Here is a 19228-nt window from a genome sequence, read left to right as displayed (position 1 = left end):
TCACTTCTCCCCTCTCCTTGGCTCTGTCCCTCACAGTGTCGTCATCCAAGATCTGCTGAGCTCAGAACAGGATTTTGTCAGTGCCCTCAACTTCTTGCAGACTCACCATTTGCATCATCTGGAGTCCAGCCCCAGTGTACCTGCCTCTGTGTCCAGCCAGAAGCCCATCATCTTCCGGAATATAAGTGACATCGGCCACTTCCATGCCGAGTAAGTAGTCTGAGCTCCAGACTGGACCCATGATGTCCCCATTCCTTCTGCCGGACTCCCCACCTCCCCCAAACACTTTCACAGAAGGTTGACATTCTCTGTTCTCAGGTCCCTCCCAATTCTAATATTCTCTATTTCTGGTTTGGACATTCTGTGTTTTCGAGGGCAGCTCAGTGGTACAGTAGATAGTGTTGAACTTGAAGTCAGGAAGACCTAGATTCACTTAGTCTATTTGAGTCTCTTTGTATAATGGGGACAACAATAGCATCACCATTTTGGAGTGTTGAGAAGATCAAATGGAATAACATCCAGGAGGTCTTTTCTACCTTTAAAAGTCTGAGTCTCTGTGAAATGAGTAAAAGAGAGGGAAAATGTTATTCCCCTTCCTTTTTCCTGACCTGAAAGGACACCCTCTGATGAAGACTTATAGCAGCCAGAAGCACTTGAGTGCTTTAAGGACCTAGCTGACTTGTCGAGCTCTAGGGACCTACCTTACCATATCTAGAGTAAAGGAGGGGGGTCCTGTCTTGGTAAGACCAGAGTCTGACCGATGACCAACCTGGTCCCAACCTTCCTCAGTCCTTAAATGTGCTGACCCAGTCCTGGACAAGTGCCCCAATATGTGGTGTCCAATCCATGGTTCTATGGGAATGGATAGAATTGAGGAAGCCTTTAAAGAGCTAGGGAGGAAGGGGAAACCTGAGGAGCTGACTAAGGCCAGCCACCCCTAAGCCTTCTTCTCCCTCCTACAGTAGCTTTCTCCAGGAGTTAAAGAAATGCGACACTGATGACGATGTGGCCATGTGCTTCATCAAGAATGAAGGAGACTTTGAAAAGTACATCCAGTACCTGGTGGGCCGCGTGCAGGCGGAGTCTGTGGTTGTCAGCAAGGCCGTCCAGGAATTCTACAAGGTCAGCTGGGCCTTCCAGGCCCTTCAGTAATATTTATATTATCCTCTGAGTAGAGTGTTTGGGAAGGAAGTGTTTTGTTCATCTTAAAACACCGTAGAAGTGGAAATTATCCCTATATTTGGGTCCATCCTATATTTCCAGACTTATCTCCTCTTTATTAGCTATCTTCTCTTCTAGCCAGCTCCGATGCCCAGCAAATAGTAGTAAGGTTTCTCACCTCTGCACCTTTACCCTCACCATTCATCTGCCTGGAATGCCTTTCTGTCTCCCTTCCTTGTTCTGCCATTAGCAAAGTCACTCTAGCTGCATGACCTTGGAAAATTCCTTCCCAACTTTGAGCTTCAGTTTCCTCAAACATGAAATAAAAGAGGTAGAGCAGATAATCCTCAGAGTGTATTCCAGCTCTTAGAATTCTATGTTTCTTTAATTCTGTAGCATATGTGCTACAGATGTATATAGTATTTATGTATATATGTAGTATTGTAGTATGTAGTATTTAAATTTGAAGTATAAAATAATTGAAATCTTATACTTCAAATCCCAGTTTCATACCTACCTTTATCTACGAAGCTTTCTTCAACACTGTGGGCCAGGAACTAGTCATGTACTCCTTTCATAACCTGGTGAAACCTATGGACTCTTTCCCAGAGTAAGGGTTATGATACTTCAGATGGCATATGTAGAATTATCAAGGAAAGCTATTATATTACAATACAATTGGGTTAAAAACAAATGTTGAAAATTGTTTTTATGTAATTGGGAAAAATAAGATATTAAATTAAAGATAGGATTTTTAAAAAGAATTGGCAAAATATAAAAAATAAAAATTTAGAGCCAGCCCCCAGTTTAAGAATCCTTGTTCTAGGCTTCAGCAAGCTCTCCTTCCTCTGAACCCTTAAAACACTGTACCCCTCATATAATGGTTATCAATACTAGCTTTATGCCATTAATTATGATCCAATTCACATGAATTCAATGAACATTTATTATATACAAAATTATTGTATGCAGGGACCTGTGTTCAGAACTGGGTTTCTAGTCTGTTTCTTTCATCATGGCATTTGAAAAATCGGTATATACCCAAATAAGGATGACATAAGGTTGGTTACAAAGGGAAAAGATAGCCCCAAACAAAGTACTTGGGGAAAATTTGAGATTGGAGAGATCAGTTTCAACTTGAGGGAATCAGGGAAGGCTTTGTGGAGGAATGGAAGGACAAGAGGGATTTTAGTAGGCAGAGATAAGAAGTGTAATCCAGACAGGGGAAACAGCTCTCATGAATGTGTGGAAATGGGAGATAACATTTTGAATCGAGGAAATAAGTCCAGTTTGCCTGCAGTGTAGAATGCATGAAAAAGAATAGTATAAAATAGCCTGGATAGGCAGATCAGAACCAGACTGCAGAGGACCAGGGTGATGACTATATATAGTGTATTCTAAGGAAGAAAGAGCTTCTGAAAGATTTTGAGTGGGTTAATGACATAGATGTATACATGCATGTGGATCTCATCTCCCAGAAGGTTTGTACCCTTCTTGAAAGCAGGACTATCTTAGATACTTTGTATCTGTCACAAGGGTTCTGACATAGTAATTTACATATTTGTGTGTAAAAATTCACATATATTTGTATATATGAATATATATATATGTATAGTGCATATACACTGGACAAAATACATATTTTTTATTTTTCTACAGATAATTATCAAGCACACATTGCTCAATAACAAACCCAATCTGGTCCTATGCAGTTGGGATCATTTACTTTTTCTCCTTTAAGCCAAATGTCTTCTTGTTCTCATTACAGAAATATTCTGAGGAGAAACTTTCAGGAGCAGATCCTTCCCAACCTCCTTTGCCTCCCCTGCAGCATTACTTGGAGAAACCCATCCACCGGATCCAGCAATATCAGACTATTATCAAGGTGAGTAGACCAGACTCTTTGGTCTGCAGTTCTTGGGTCCTAGTGGGAGAGACCCTTCCCTTTATTATTATTTCAGTGATATTCAACTCTTCAGTTCATTTTACAGATGAGAAACTGAGGCAAATGGGGTTAAGTGACTTGCCACAGCTATTCAATGTATGATGCCAAATTTGACTTCAGGCCTGGCCTCTATCCACTGCTTCACATAGCTGCCCTTGACCTTCTCTTGTCATTGATAAAAACTCAGAGGCCGTCTTTTATGGAAGTGGAAAGGGCTGGTTTTGAAATTAGGAAACCTGTGTTCGAATCCCAGCTCTGACACTTTATAGCCATCTCTTCCCCTCTCTAAGGCTCATTTTCCTTATGCCTTGCAGGGATGGTTGAGCTTGTTGTTAGGGAAACATTTTGTAATTCTTGGCCCTTTGGCCCTACACAAATGGGAATCATTATTGTTGTCGTTGTGATCTGTGTAAAATATATGTAGAATTAGGGGATTATTTGAGTGGATGCTACAGATGAATCTTGAGCTTTTTCTGAATAGAGAAAAGGACTCTGAAGTTTTGCTGAATTCCAGTACTGATACTTCCCAGCTGTTCTAAACCAGAAGTCACTTTTTCTCTAAGTCTTATTTTCCTCATCTGTAAAATGGGAATGATCGTCCTTGGACCACCTATCTTGCAAACTAATAACTTAAGCCATACAGGAGACTACATAATACTGTGGAGAAAGAGCTGATGTGGAAGCCAGGAGGACCTGTGTTCAAATTTTGCCTCTGATATATATTGCCCTGCTCATTTAAGCTAAGGAAAATCACTCAAATTTCCTAGTGATTTAGGTCTAGTGTTGAACTTGGATAGAAATGGAGGTCACTGACCTGTAAATAAAGTTCCTTCCAGACACTTTACTGGCTTGATTTTAAAATGTAACATTATTTATGTTTTCCTGAATTTTCATTTATTATTTTCAATGTTTTTCAGTTTATATTTTAATTTGTGTGTCTGACACTTCTGCTCTAGGCAGCTCTCTAAGACTAAAGGAAAGGTTGCAGGAAAGGTTGCAGAAAAGGTGCCAACTTGTGTTGTAGAAGAATTTATCTCACTTTAGAATTCCCTATAGCAATCAAAACATCAGTCCAGTCTTGGCCTGGGGCCAAGGAGCAAAGTTCATATGCTTATTCAAGAAGATTCTTGACCTATAATATTGACTGAAATATACTGCTCTAACTGGTTTTCCCTCTTCTAGGAGCTGATCCGGAACAAGGCACGAAATGGGCAGAACTGTGCCCTCCTGGAACAGGCCTATGCAATTGTGTCTGCCCTCTCCCAGCGAGCCGAGAACAAGCTTCATGTCTCACTCATTGAGAACTACCCTGGGAATCTAGAGGCTCTGGGGGACCCTATTCGCCAGGTCTCTTGGACTGGACTGGGCTGGACAGGGTTTGGGGCGACTAACCTAGATTTCGCTCAAGGGCATAATTCATTGTTCTCCATCTAGTCCAGAGACATCGTGGGCAGGAGAGGATAAGCAGGAAAACTCAGCATCTTGCAAAATCCTGCAAACCAGGACTTATTACATGGGCCCAGCTCTAAGACTGGGCAGCTGCTAAGGCAAGGCCCTAGGCAGTTATGGGACCAGGATATGGCTATGAGATGCTGAAGAGATGCCAGTCTTTCCCCGTGCTCCCTCCTGGGCTCTGATCTTGCCTCCCAGAAGCATCCCTATATGTATGTGTGCATGTATATGTATGTGTACACATACTTGTGTAGTAGAGGCGGAGGATGCAGTATCATACCTTTCAGTTCAGCAACATTTATCTAGTCTCCACTGGGAAAGACCTAGTGCTGGCTCCTGGGAAATATAAAGATGCCTTCAAGGAGACTGCAGTCTAATATAGGAGTGCATATGTATGTGTGCATTTGAATTATTTATGTTGCACATATAAACAGGTATATATGACAATCTCTGGGTCTCAATTTCCTTCTCTTTAAAAAGATGGAACTGGAATAGCTAACTGATGATATCCCTTACATTTATAAAATTTTAGTCCTATGTTTGTGTACATATATAGTCATATTGGCATATGGCACCCCACTCTAGCTTCAATATACGTTTCCATCCTTATTGAAGACTAAGATTTTTACAGAGAATTGGGGACTGGTTTTGCTTTTTCTTTGTATCCCCAGTATCTCTAGTGCTAAGCACATAAGGCATATAATAGGTGCTTAATAAATACTTAATGATGGATGGATGCATGTACTGGATGCTCCAGGCCAACTAGACTCTTTGCCATTCTCAATACAAATGCCATGTTTTCCTATCGTCCACCTCTATGCTTTCACTCAAATGATCCCCATCAAGTGGACCTAGAATTCCCTCTTCCCTCTTCTTCTTCCCTCAACACGTTGAGTTCCTACTTAGCCTTGAAAGCTCACATCTTCTAAGAAGATGTCCCTAATGGCTGATGATAGTCCCTCCCAGAATTTATCTAGGTCTTGATCTGCCCCTTTTGTAATGCACTGTGCACGTAATATTGTACATTTTGTCTCTGTGCTTTGTCTGATCTTCCCCTGGTAGGTTAAAGCTTCATATAGCGAGGACCACACTTGTCTAAACTTTGTATTTCCCCCATTGCCCAGCAGAGGCATTTAGTTATACTAAATAATTAATAAATTTAATAAATAAGTAAAATGAAAGGTAAAGTAATACATATTAATAAAATTATAAATGAATAAAAATAACTAATAAATAGATTTTAGCTGCAGGGAATACCTGTGGGAATACATGTATATGCATAAACTTGTCCATATGCATATCATATGCTTATCCTTATTGCTGGAGGTAATTTTTTGAAATTATTTACTGTATATTTAATTTTTCTCATTGTGAACCTGAATTTTAATAGAACAAACTGGGTAGAGGACGAGGATGGGGGATTCTGATTTATCATCGTAAGAGCAAGGAAGTAGCTGAATTAATTAGTACTATGAGGTCTAACAACACAATATTTAATCATTGGGTTACTGATATGTATGCATGAGTACCTGGCCAAATCCTCTAAGTGTTTACTGTTTAATAATTTGAAGATGCTAAGGCACTGTTTGGTTGTGTAGGGATAATGGAGTGTTATTTAGTCATTTGAGAGCTGATAGGATCCCTGGATTCACTAAACACTGAAATGATATTTCCTTGGCTGTTTGATGACTGATGTGACTCTATTCAGACTCTATTCTATGATTTAAGGGTGGATATGGGCAGTGTTTGGTTGTAAGTGGTTACCTGGTACACGTGAGGGAATTCTCTGTTCTAACCCTTAATGTCCCCACTGTTTACTCACAGAGTCACTTCATCGTGTGGGAGGGGGCTCCCGGAGCCAGAATGGGCTGGAAGGGCCACAACCGGCATGTCTTCCTCTTCCGGAACCACCTGGTGATCTGCAAGCCCAAACGGGACTCCAGGACAGACACCTACAGCTATGTCTTCAGAAACATGATGAAGGTATAGATTGCTGAGGCTTCTTTCCCTGCTGTGGTCCCCTTTCTCCTTTCCCAGTCTAATAGGTCAATGATGTTTTGCATCAATAATGCATATTGACAGTTTCGATAAATCAGTCCTGGGCCAATGCATGGCATCTCTTGCCCCTTTTATCCAGATATAACAGACTAAAGTCCCCAGGGAATCAAAGAGACATATTCCAGACCAAGCTGCAAAATCATATCCAAGACAACTTTTGAAGGAGCAAGATGGGGCTGGGGAGCTCAATCCCCAGTATTTATCCACCCGAGAAAGCTTTATTTAGCAGGCACTCTCCCAGACTCCATGCTGGAAGAACACAGAACACAGAATGTGGGAACTATAAGAGACCTTAGAACTTAGATTGTCAGAGCTAGGAGGAATCTTAAATTATAAAATACATTGCATAGAATGTCAGGGATAGAATGGCCCTTAGGGACCATCTAGTCCAACTCCCCTGTTTTACAGAATAGGAAACTGCAGCCCAGAGAGAGGAAATGACCACCCCAAAATCACAGCACCATAAAGGGCAAGGGCAGATTTAGACCTTCCTATATAAAAACAACATGCCATCCCTGCAGGACTGGGTAAAGTAAGGCAGCATTCTCAGGGAACATTAGCTGTGGCTTATCTTAGAGACAAACAAGAGATTAAAAAACACTATTACTGAAGTTCACAGAATCACAACAGGTCAGAGATGAAAGGAACCCTAGAGATGAGGTGATCTTCTAGAAATGAGCTGGTCTCCCCTCTTTTCTACACAGGAGAAAATAGCTGATGATAAAGCTGGGACTCAAACTCAGGTCTTCCTAATCCACAAGACGGATCACTTTTCCCTATATCACAGCTACATCAGCTCCCCCTGCCAAAACCAACCTTTTCCTGCCATATTTACCATCTGTAGGACATTGGGCTTTATCTTTCTAGGCTTCTATTTTCTCATCTATTAAACGTTAAACAAGGTGGTGCAGGGGATAAAGTGCTGGGCCTGGAATCAGAAACACTTATCTCCCTAAGTTCAAATCTGACTTAGACATATATTAGTTGTATGACTCCGAGCAAGTCACTTAACTCTGTTTGCTTCAGTTTCCTCATCTGTAAAATGAGATGGAGAAGGAAATGGCAAACCAGTCCAGCATCTTTGCTAAAAAAAAAAAAAAGCCCCCAATTAGATCATGAAGAGTTTGACACAAGGAAAACAACTGAACAACAAAAAGTTTATGTGTGTGTGTGTGTGTGTGTGTGTATATAAATATACTCACACACACATATATATATACACATACAAATCATATATATGTGTGAATACACATATAGATATTGGCAGTTAAGTGACATAGCATATAGAGCTTTGGACCTGGACTCAGGAATGTCCAAGTTCAAATGCAGCCTCAGATATTCATCAGCTGAGTGATCCTAGACCAGTCACTTAACCCTGTCTCAGTCTGTTAAATGAGCTGAAGAAAGAAATGACAAGCCACTCCAATATCTTTGCCAAGAAAACTCCAAATGAGTTGGACAATATTGAAAAATAACTAAACAACTACAACAACAAAACAAGATGGTCTCTAAGGTCTAGGCGAGTCAGCTAAGTACTTACTGAGTACTAAGTAAGAAAGTGGAGTCACTTCCTCAGAAAATCCCAGATTCCTTTGGTGGTCATTTTGTGTCATAGTGAATAGAGCCCTGGGCTTGGATTCAGAGAGACCCAAGGCTCACCACATAACCCTGGGCTAGTCCTCTATGAGTCTCAGTTTCTTCATCTATAAAATGGGGATAACAGAAGCACTCACCTCACAGGGTTGTACTTAGGACTGAATACGATAATATATAAAAGTGCTTTTCAAATTTTAAAGCATTATATAAATACCAGCTGTTACTTTGTCCAACCTAGGTCCTCTTGTCTCTCTTGGAGACAGACAGAAAGAGACAGAGGCAGAAAAAGAGTCCTGAGGGAGAGCAGAGAGTGGTGGGCCAGGCCACCTAGAATGGGATGTAGGGCTTCAATTAGAAATCCCTTCAGGCTCAGATCCCCCTAAAAGAAGAAGAGGGAGAGAAGGATCTTTACTCCTCGTGCTGACCCTGCTCTCCCCAACTTTAGCTGAGCAACATCGACGTGAACGACCAGGTGGAAGGGGATGACCGGGCCTTCGAGGTCTGGCACGAGCGGGAGGACTCGGTTCGCAAGTACCTGCTGCAGGCGCGCACTGTCATCATCAAGAACTCCTGGGTGAAGGAAATCTGCGGCATCCAGCAGCGGCTCTCCTTGCCTGTCTGGAGTGAGTGGGGAGCAGCATGGGGAGGCGGAGGGGAGCCCGGGGCTCCATGGAGAATCCACCCTTCTTGGAGGGTGGGCATTGTGACTTAAATTCCCTCATGTCCCCCTTTTGTGGAATGGCCTATTGTGGAATGACTGAAATCTCATGGACTTGTTTGATCCCACCATGTTGAAAGATGGTTGAGTCTGTGCTGGGATAAAACTATCCTGTAGTAGAAACAATGCTAAGTTTGAACCAAGGAAACCTGGGTTCAAATTCTCATCTCAGCTACTGTAAGATCTTAGGCAGGGCATATTACCTCCCTGTGCCTCAGTTTTCTCATTTGTAAAATGGGAATAGTAAAACTAACACTTTCACTAAAATTGAAAGCTAAGTCACAGGAGGCCAAGTCTCAGCATATCCCATAATGCTAGAAGGCTGAGTCTATACCTTAAAAAAAAAAAAAAGCAACCTAGTAGGGGCAGCTAGGTGGCCCAGTGGATAGAGCACCAGCCCTGAAGTCAGGAGGACCTGAGTGCAAATCTGAAATACTTCCTAGGTGTGTGACCCTGGGCAAGTCACTTAACCCCAATTGCCTCAGAAAAATATAATAATAAAGCAACCTAGTTAAGCCTAGAGAGGCTTATTAATCTAGAAAGCCAGCCATAAGCTAACGTGCTTATATCATGCACACCTACTAAAACACTCATATATCCTTGAAAAATGAAAACAAACCTTGGATGACTACTCTCCCCTGATTATTGGAATACAGAATGGAATGGAATACAGAAGGGACCTTAAGACTTTAAAATGTTGTAAGAGACTATTGTGAGCATTGGACAAAAGGAAGCCATTGTGGCTGGAGAATATTTTATCTCCATTAGGGAGATGATTGAAGTCACATATTCTAGATGGAAGGATGGATGAAGTGGAGGACAAAGACAGGGAGACCAATTAAAAGGCAATGGCTCCAGGTTAGAAGTCTTAGTGTTGCTCTTTTCTAAAACAAAAATGACTGACTCAGAATTCCTCATGGTGACTGTGCATGTCTGTTGGTGGACTCTTAAATTTATTTCCTAAAAACTGCATACCCCCAAGTGTCCTCACATCCCATGTGTATTTTTAGACCCTCCAGACTTTGAGGAAGAGCTAGCGGACTGTACTGCCAAGCTGGGTGAGACTGTCAAGCTTGCCTGCCGGGTGACAGGGACCCCAAAGCCTGTTGTCAGCTGGTACAAAGGTAAGAAGACTCTTGGGTAGGGCACTGGGGAAGAGGGGCTTTGGGATCCCCTGTCCTGGAGTCAGGCAGCTCAGCTCCATGACTATGACCTTAGATGCCATAGTACCTACTTATCTATTTCACAGCATTATTGTGGAGAAAGCACTTTGTAAATTTTAAAGCACCACAACAGCAAGATCCTTAGCCTTTGTTTGTACCATGGTCCCCAGGCAAAGCTTTATCATAATCATATTTTTAAATACATAAAATAAAACATATGAAATTACAAAGAAAATCAATTATGTTGAAAGTTATGAAAATAAATTTCTAATTCATAAACCCCAAGTTAAAAACTCCTAGCTGTAGGAACAAGAATTACTATTACATCATATCATGATCACAAAAGTGGTTAGAAAGTGTTGCATGCACAGCAAATGGGAGGAATAGTGATAAAGGTAAGTCAGAAGCCCCTGGTCAGCTAAAGGATCTTCCAAGGCTTCACATTTCTCCAAATAGAAAGAGCTCTAGACTTATGATCAGAAGATCTAGGACCCGTACCCCAGCCCCGCCACCAACTAATCATGGGATAAATCCTGGTCATTCAAAGCAGGCTTCCTTTAGTCCTGTCACCCAGCAGATGTCCATCCCCACCCCAAGCTGCTGGGACATGATGGCTGCTCTTTCTCTCTTTCTGCCAGACGGGAAGCCAGTGGATGTCGATCGTCACCATATCTTCATAGAAGACCCCGATGGTTCCTACGCCCTCATCCTGGACAATCTGACGGGTGTGGACTCGGGACAGTACATGTGCTTTGCTGCCAGTGCGGCTGGCAATGCCAGCACCCTGGGCAAGATCCTTGTGCTGGGTAAGTGGACTGAGGCTCCTGAACGATGGCTGCCAAAGAACTATGAGCTGTGATGGCAAGAGCTCTGGAAAGAGCCTTTGTCCAAAAGAGACATGTTGATCTAAGGCAGGGGTCCTCAAACTTTTTAAATAGGGGGCCAGTTCACTGTCCCTCCGACTGTGGGAGGGCCAGACTATAGTAAAAACAAAAACTTTGTTTTGTGGGCCTTTAAATAAAGAAACTTCCTAGCCCTGGGTGAGGGGGATAATCGTCCTAGCTGCTGCATCTAGCCCGTGGCCGTAGTTTGAGGACTCCTGGTGGCTACAATTTCCCTCCAAATTTGATTTGTAAAAACCCCAAGTGTAGCCCATACTATTCTTTTTTTTAGCCATGTTAACATGCATAAATACATTTTATATATACACATATCATATAGATACAATGTTATATGCACTAGGTAGTGCACTATATATCTATGCATCTGAATATCGATGCGAATTATCAAGTATAACCTCTCTAGATGTTCATTGCTAGATAGAGAATTACAAAGTCCAGAGCTGAATTCCGACTTTCTTAGGTTGTAACCCATTATATGGGGGCAGGGGAAAGGGAAGGTGTCCTTAGTCAATGATCCCCAACTCAGTTACTGTTCACCTTTGGAACTCAGTTTTCCCTTTTATAAAACATGGGGATTGGACTAAATGAGCTCTAAGGTCCCTTCTGACTCTGAAAACCTATGGTTTCTTGATTCCAAGAGACTTCATATTAGCCCATATTTGGATCAAAAGTCTACCTCCTCTGTTAATATGCAAATGCTGAAAATTGCAACAATCATAAGAAGCATTTGCTAAAAAGCCTACTATTGAAAAGCCAGACATGAAGCTGCTGCCCTTGAGGGTCTTACATTTTATGAGGGGAGAATACATGCATACGTGTGTGCACTGTATGTATATATATATATGTTTACCTACACCTGTCCACACACAATAACATGTATACACATGTGTGTCATCTCAATCTACCGCATATACATGTTACATGTATGTGCACGTGGATGCATGTATGTATTGTATGGAGCAAGATCATTTGAGAATCATTCCTTTGGGCTAAAACTTGGTAGTAGAATGCAAACATCCCTGGCCCAATTAGCACATTAAATCTTGCCCTGTCACATTCACCTCAATGTCCTGAATTTTGTCAGACTTTTTCCCAAGCCCATCTTTGGATGGGGGATATGTAGTGAAAGCAAGAAGACACTGGGTCCTGAAGAAGGGAGAGAAGAGAATTCAGTGTTGGGTGATAGGGGACCTGCAAAGGGGGAATTTGAGAGGGGGAAGACAGGCTTCATTTCTCTCTTGATTTGCAGTCCCTCCACGATTTGTGAACAAAGTCCGCACTGCCCACTTTGTGGAGGGTGAAGACACACAATTTACGTGTACCATTGAGGGAGCTCCTTACCCACAAATAAGGTAGGTCTCAAATGCCTACCTTTGGAGGACCAAAGGGATGGTCGTCAGCTTTTTCTAGATTAGCGGGGAAACCAGTTGAAAAGAGAGGGTAAGGTAGGACAGATAGTGGGCACAGTATATAGAGCACCAGCCCTAGAGTCAGGTGGACATGAGGTCAAATGAAGCTTCAGACACTTGACACTTCCTAGTTGTATGACCCAAGTCACTTAATCCCAATTGCCTCAAAAAAAAGAGAGAAAGAGAGCAGGGAAGATGCTGTAATATTGAAAGGAATTCATGATTTCATTAAGATGCAGATCACAGCCCCTCTCCACCTTCCCACTTATCTATTTCACAGCATTATTGTGGAGAAAGCACTTTGTAAATTTTAAAGCACCACAGCAAGATCCTTAGCTTTGTTTGTGCCATGGTCCCCAGGCAAAGCTTTATCATAATCATATTTTTAAATACATAAAATAAAACATATGAAATTACAAAGAAAATCAATTATGTTGAAAGTTATGAAAATAACTTGCCCTTCCATAAATTATCTATAGATGGTTTAAACAATTGGGAACTTTCCTCTAGTTCTTTAAATACCTAAGGGTAACCAGTAGAGTGCTAAATTTCTTTAATGTTATTCCTCTGCTACATGTCTTTGTCCAAAGATGCCCTCTCATAAAATACCAGTGTTTCTTTTCTATAATAACAGCTTTTTGTTTGTACCCATACACACAAAGATTGTTTTCAACAGTCACCCTTGCAAAGCCAGATTTCCAAATTTTTCTCCTTCACCTAGACAGCAAGCAATCCAATATAGGTTGAACATATCTAGTTTAGTATTTCTTTTCTTCCTTCTACATCTGAACCATCCAGAAGGCAGGTCAGGAGCTGCTTCACAGAAAAGATATCTTTGAGTTGGAAATGATTCAGAGGTAGGCAGTTCCAATGGGCAGTGGAGTATAATAATAATTTCATTTTAATTAATTTAAAGGCTCTCTATGAGATTAAGATTCCTTAATTTCAGTGAGATACAAACTGAGGGGGACAAAACTTAAACTAATAAAATGAGGCAGGAATGATATGGGGTAACCCAGACCCTTCACCACATCTTGGCCACTAGAATTCTATGATCCCCTTGGAGTTCAAAGGGGATCACTTTGGACTGGAGAAAAAGGAGCACTTGAATATCCAGTGGAGAGTATATAGAGACCTCATAGTTCCTGAGATTATGAATGATCTCAAGATAAGGACAGATCAATATCTAAATGAAGCAACAGTACACGGCAGGGTGGGAATTGACATTATGAGGTGGGAATAGCAAGATCAGCCTGGCTGAAGCAAAAGCCTGGGGGACTTCATCTTCATCTTCCCCAGTCTCAGATTTGGGTGTGGGCTTGCAGTGCCCTCAGCTGTACCCACTTTGGACAGGTGTCAGTATGGACTAGATCTCATGGCTTTCTATCTACAGGTGGTACAAGAATGGCACTCTGTTGACTGAGAGCAGCAAATACCAGATGTTCAATGAACCCCGGAGTGGGGTGCTGGTACTAGTGATCAAGAAGGCTTGCAAGGACGACATGGGACATTATGAGTGTGAGGTGAGTATGGGAGACTTTCCAAAGCTCTCCATACTTCCCTGGAGGCAACGCCCTAGAGTGAAATGTGCAGTGGCTGTGGAGCAAGAGGAACCTGGGTTCAAAATGCACCTTTGATGCTTACTTCCATTTGTGACACTGAGCAAGTCAATTTTCTTGGGCCTGTTTTCTCATTTATAAAATAGGAAGGTTGGATAATATGACCCCCAAGGTCTCCTCCAACTCTGTGTTTATGATCTAATAATTATGATCCTGTCTTCCCAGGAATGAGAGGGTAGGAAAGACAATTCTGTGACAAGTCACATTTAAACAGCACTTAATCTTTAAGTGTTTTCAAATCTAGGGTCTCACTTTAGCCTCAAAACCATCCTGAGGAGAGTGAGGGGTGGTAAAGAAGCCCTATATGATTATCACACTCTGAATTTAAAACTGAAACCCAAGCAGAGAAGTTACCTTTCCTAAACTTAACTGTAAAAGCTAGATTCAAATCCAGGATGTTTTCTTCTTTCAAAATATGTCTTGGTGACCCCAACAGACCTTAAAGGGTCAGGGGTTCTTAACCTTTTTAATATCATTTATGGAGAAGTCTCTAGATCCTTCTCAGGCTAATGTTTTTAAATGTATAAATCAAGAAAGGAAGAAAACAAGCATTTATTAAGCACTCACTATGTGCGAGACAAATAGGATATACATAGGATTACAATAGAAACCCATTATATTGAAACACATGGGAAGCCTGTGTGACTGTGTGGGTTTGTGGGTTAGCAGCAGATCTAATAACTGATAACTAGAGCTGTGATCCTAGGCATTGAAGTGGAGCAGTGGATAGACAGAGCTCTGGGCTTAGAATCAGGGAGACTCATTTTCCTGAATTCAAATCTGGTTTCAGACTCCTAACTTGCAATGTGAACCTGGACAAGTCACATAATCCTGTTTGTCTCAGTTTCCTCATCTGTAAAATAAATTGGAGAAGGAAATGGCAAACCACTCCAGTATCTTTGCCAAGAAAACCCAAAATGGGGTCACAAAGAGTTCGACACAGCTGAGCCCACCAAGCAGTGATGAACATAAATGATATTTCCAGATCTCCAACAGCTGCATCATGACATGAAAATATGGTTCCTATCGGGGACAAAATTACAGCTTCTATTAATACTATTGTGATTTTGTTACCTACATTTATCACTGAGAAAAATGCTAAATTTCACTTAGAGATCAATGAATACATAAAAATGTCACTACTTTTGTCCCATCCAAGTTCATGGAACTTGAAATCTACCCCAGAGTCCTTCAGATGTCCATATGCACTCAATGAAGAGTGCCTGCCTTAGGGTGATTTCTAACATGTTTCCTTTGAATATTTATAGCTATCAAACAAACTAGGATCAGCCCGCAGTGGAGCCGAACTGTTTGTGCAGAGTACTTCCTTACTGACCCAGGAGAAGAGAGGAGAACAGGCTATCACTATTGAAGGTAGGACTCCTCCCGATACTCTGTTCCATAAGCATCCTGCTGCACTCCCCTTTCCATCGGCTACAGGTACTGTGTTCGCCAGTTCTCCTATGAGGTGTCTCACCCATGGGATAGCCTCGGGATTATGTGATATGAGCACAGGGGCCCTCACTGCTTCCTATTAATATAGCCAACTGCCTACAAGCCCACCCTTGCAGTCCCACTCAACTCAACTAATTCTTTATTAAACTGTTGGGCTTCAGGTGCCATGTCACAGGATGGGAATGGAACAAGAAAGTTCTTAGTCTTGGTTTATGGTTAAAACAGGAAAACACACAAGTGATAGATACCATGATGTCACATACAGTCAGTGAGCAAGCTTTCTACCTACAGGCCTGATATCTGCCTGTGAAGTAATGTATCCATCAAATGTAATTCAAGAATCAGTCTACTGTGACCTTCCAAATCAAGAAAGGCATCCTGGAGACTGAGGGCTCTGAGGTTCAAGAGGGAGAGATATTAATAACTGAGAGTATTGAGGAAAAGCTCATGTATAAGAGGGTATCTGAGTTATGCTTTAATGGAAAAAAAGAGATTTTGCCAGCCAGAGGCTTGCCTTTCAGATATGGGAGACACTACTTATGCAAAGACACCAAAAGAAGAGATGGAGTATCATATCCTTGAAATAGCCCAAAGGCTAGCTTGACTAGAAAAGAGAATGTATGAAGAGAAATAATGTGAATTTAAAATTGGAAAAGTAGGCGAGAACTAGATTGTGAATGGTTTCAAATGCCAAGCTAAGGATTTTGTATTTTATTCTGGAGGCAAAGGAAGCTGTTGAAAATTTTCGTGTTTTAGGGTGACATGATCAGATCTGTGGTGTTTTAGCAATGTCACTTTGGCTGTTGTATAAATGGATTGGAGAAGGCTAGGACTGGAGGCAAGGAGCTTGATTAAGAAATTATTGGGAAAGTCTCAGTGAAAACTAATAAAGGAGATTTCTGGGAGTAGCATTGACAAGACCTGAAAACTGACTGGGAGTTGAGGGAGAAGGAGCAATCACTGATGACTCCAAGGTTGTGGGCCTGGGTAACTAGAAAGATGGCAGGGTCATCAGTAGGAATAAAGAAGTTCAAAGAAGAACTGGTTTTGAGGGGAGAATAAGTTCTGCTTTGGACAAACATAGAGTTTGAGATGTTGGTAGAATATCTAAAAGGTACTGTGACATATTCAACATGTATAGGACTGCTTGCCATCTAGGGGAGGGGGTGGAGGGAGAGGGGGGAAATCGGAACAGAAGTGAGTGCAAGGGATAATGTTGTAAAAAAATTACCCTGGCATGGGTTCTGTCAATAAAAAGTTATTATAAAAAAAAAAGAATATCTAAAAGGAGATATCCAGTAGACCATCAGTAATACAGTTATCTAGATGGTATAGTGGATACAGTACCAGGACTACAGATAGGAAAATCTGAGTTAAAATCTGACCCCAAACACTAGCTGTGTGACCCTGGGCTAGTCATTTGATCTCTTTGCCTCAGTTTCCCCATCTGTAAAATAAACAGTACCTACCTCACAGGATTGTTGTGAGGATTGAATAAGATAATACTTATAAAGCACTTAGTACACAGTAAACATTATATAAATATTAGTTTTTATTACCCAGCACTTAGCATAGTGTTTGGCATATAGCAGATAATAAATGTTTATTAATTGATTGATAAATTAATATGGACCTACAGTTATAGAATGTATAGCTTTGGGAGTCATTTGCACAAAAATTTTAACTTAAACTGATGGGAACTGCTAAGATTACCTAAAAAGAAAGTTGTAGCAAGATTATAGAAGAGATCCCTGGACAGAACCTGGGGTGATCTTCCCACTTAGTGGGAGGGAAGAGAAAGATGACACAGAGCAAAAGAGACTGAGGAAGTGTCAGACAGGAAGTAAAAGGTCCAGGAATCAATTGAAGCAATATCACAGAAGCCAAAGGGAGGTTTGAAGAGGGGAATAATAGGGAGAATAAAATAACTACATTTGTAGCAAGATGAGTTGAAAGATACCTAGAGTTCAAAATAGAGCAAAAAATAATAAGTGTGGGGCAAGTAATCAAGGAAAGACAACAAGACAGACACATATCAACCCCATTGATGTTTATGGTAGTTTCAGGGACAGCTAAATGGTACAATGGATAGAGCAGCAACCCTGAAGTCATGAGGTCTTGAGTTCAAATCCAGCCTCAGATACTTAATACATTTCATCTGTGTGATCCTGGGCAAATTACTTAATCCCAGTTGCCTCAGAGGAAAAAAAAAGATATTTATGGTAATTACTTTACAGGGGAACCCCCTGACACAAGGCCAGGAATTACTATGTCACCTTAGACAGCTGCCATATTGGAAAGCAGATTTAGGATCCCAGAATAATAGAGTAAGGATATTCAATATATGTATAAAAGAAAAGCCTATTGCTAGAACCCAGAGCACTGCTCAGGAGAAGAAGCCCATGTAGAAACTCCAATGCAAGGTCTTGGGAAACATGAGAACAATAAGTACTAAAGAGACTGTATAGGGAAGTCTTCAAACAAAGGTTAGATGACTACTTATAAAGAATATCATAGATGGGGACGCACAAGTCAAATGGGTAGTTCCCTTTCAATTTTATGATTCTATGAAAATTCTGTGCCTTTGGAGGGAGTGAGCTTCCTATCACCCAAGTGTTTTAGCATAGGCTAAACCACCTAATAGGGATTTATCAAGGATCTTTCTACATGATCTACATGATCCCTAAACATGAGTTGCCAAAAATTTACCCTCTTTACAATTAGGACTGGGGATCATGACCTGATTCCACATTTTCTAGAATCTCTCTCTTTGCTTTTTATCTGAAATTTCTCTGTCCAAAATGATCTCTAAAGAAGTTTGAACCTTATTATCATAAAAGTAGCCAAAAGGGTTGCCTCTTGGGCTAATGAGTTTTCTTCATCACTGGAGATTTCTAAGTGAAGGCTGGATGTTTTTGCTCAATCAGAGAAGTTGGATCTCTGATGTCGCTTCTGGCTGTGATTTTCTAAAATTCTTTGGTTCTGTAAGGACACAGGGTTTATGCGGGTTTTCTGAAGTACGGGAATGATTTGGACAGAAGGAGTTGTCTTCACAGACAAAATGGAAGCATGTCAGACAGAAGAGAATAATAATAGCTGAAATTGATATACCACATTTAAAATTTGCAAGGCATTTTATGTAGATGATCTCATATAATCCTCAAAACAATCCTATGAAGTAGGTACTGAAAATAACATCCCTAGGCTCCCAAGGACAAGAAACTGAGACTCAGATAGTTTAAGTGATTGTCAAAGAGGGAATAAGATCCAAAGTGACTCCAAGTCAGAACTTCCCACCATCCACAACTGCCTTACTACAGTTAAGTAGATTTAGATTTGGTTGATGGGCAGTTTTAAAGAATTACCCTGAGCAAGTACATTGCCCTCTCCAGACCCGTTTTCTATTCTGTAAAATGAGAGTGTTAGACTACATGAGATCAAGTCGCCTAAGGTCCCTTCTAGCTCTCACGGTCCTATAACCTTTAGCCTTTCTTTGCGGGTACATTATTGAACTGGATATTCATTCAATAGTGCCCTTGAGCATTACCGTTCAGTCATTCTCCACTGGCCAGAAATCCTTTTACCAGACTTTACACTGGGTTAGTGCCTCCAGTATGGAAGCCGGACACTAGCCTTCTGACCTCCTTTAGCCTGTAATTGAACACTTCCTCAAGCTCCTTCCAAAGGGGAGTAAATGATATCTGCTTGGTTAACACACAGAGTGCCCGCAAATTTGGACAGAGATTTGCT

General features: G+C 41.2%; 1 protein-coding gene across 12 annotated transcripts in view; it reads left to right on the top strand.

Moving 5' to 3' along the window:
• Positions 1–19228, top strand: part of OBSCN (obscurin, cytoskeletal calmodulin and titin-interacting RhoGEF) — a 324327-nt gene that overhangs the window by 236557 nt on the left and 68542 nt on the right. For all 12 annotated transcript variants that reach the window (XM_031960192.1, XM_031960208.1, XM_031960173.1 and 9 more), the window contains 11 exons: positions 37–210; positions 963–1122; positions 2930–3046; positions 4289–4453; positions 6383–6541; positions 8658–8835; positions 9941–10054; positions 10732–10899; positions 12245–12347; positions 13798–13927; positions 15292–15397. In XM_031960192.1, the coding sequence (XP_031816052.1) occupies positions 37–210; positions 963–1122; positions 2930–3046; positions 4289–4453; positions 6383–6541; positions 8658–8835; positions 9941–10054; positions 10732–10899; positions 12245–12347; positions 13798–13927; positions 15292–15397 (1574 nt within the window). The remainder of the gene's footprint in view (positions 1–36; positions 211–962; positions 1123–2929; positions 3047–4288; positions 4454–6382; positions 6542–8657; positions 8836–9940; positions 10055–10731; positions 10900–12244; positions 12348–13797; positions 13928–15291; positions 15398–19228) is intronic.

The sequence above is a fragment of the Sarcophilus harrisii genome, chromosome 1 (genome assembly GCF_902635505.1).
Source record: "Sarcophilus harrisii chromosome 1, mSarHar1.11, whole genome shotgun sequence".
NCBI lineage: Eukaryota > Metazoa > Chordata > Mammalia > Dasyuromorphia > Dasyuridae > Sarcophilus > Sarcophilus harrisii.
This window is presented reverse-complemented; position numbering and strand designations above follow the sequence as displayed.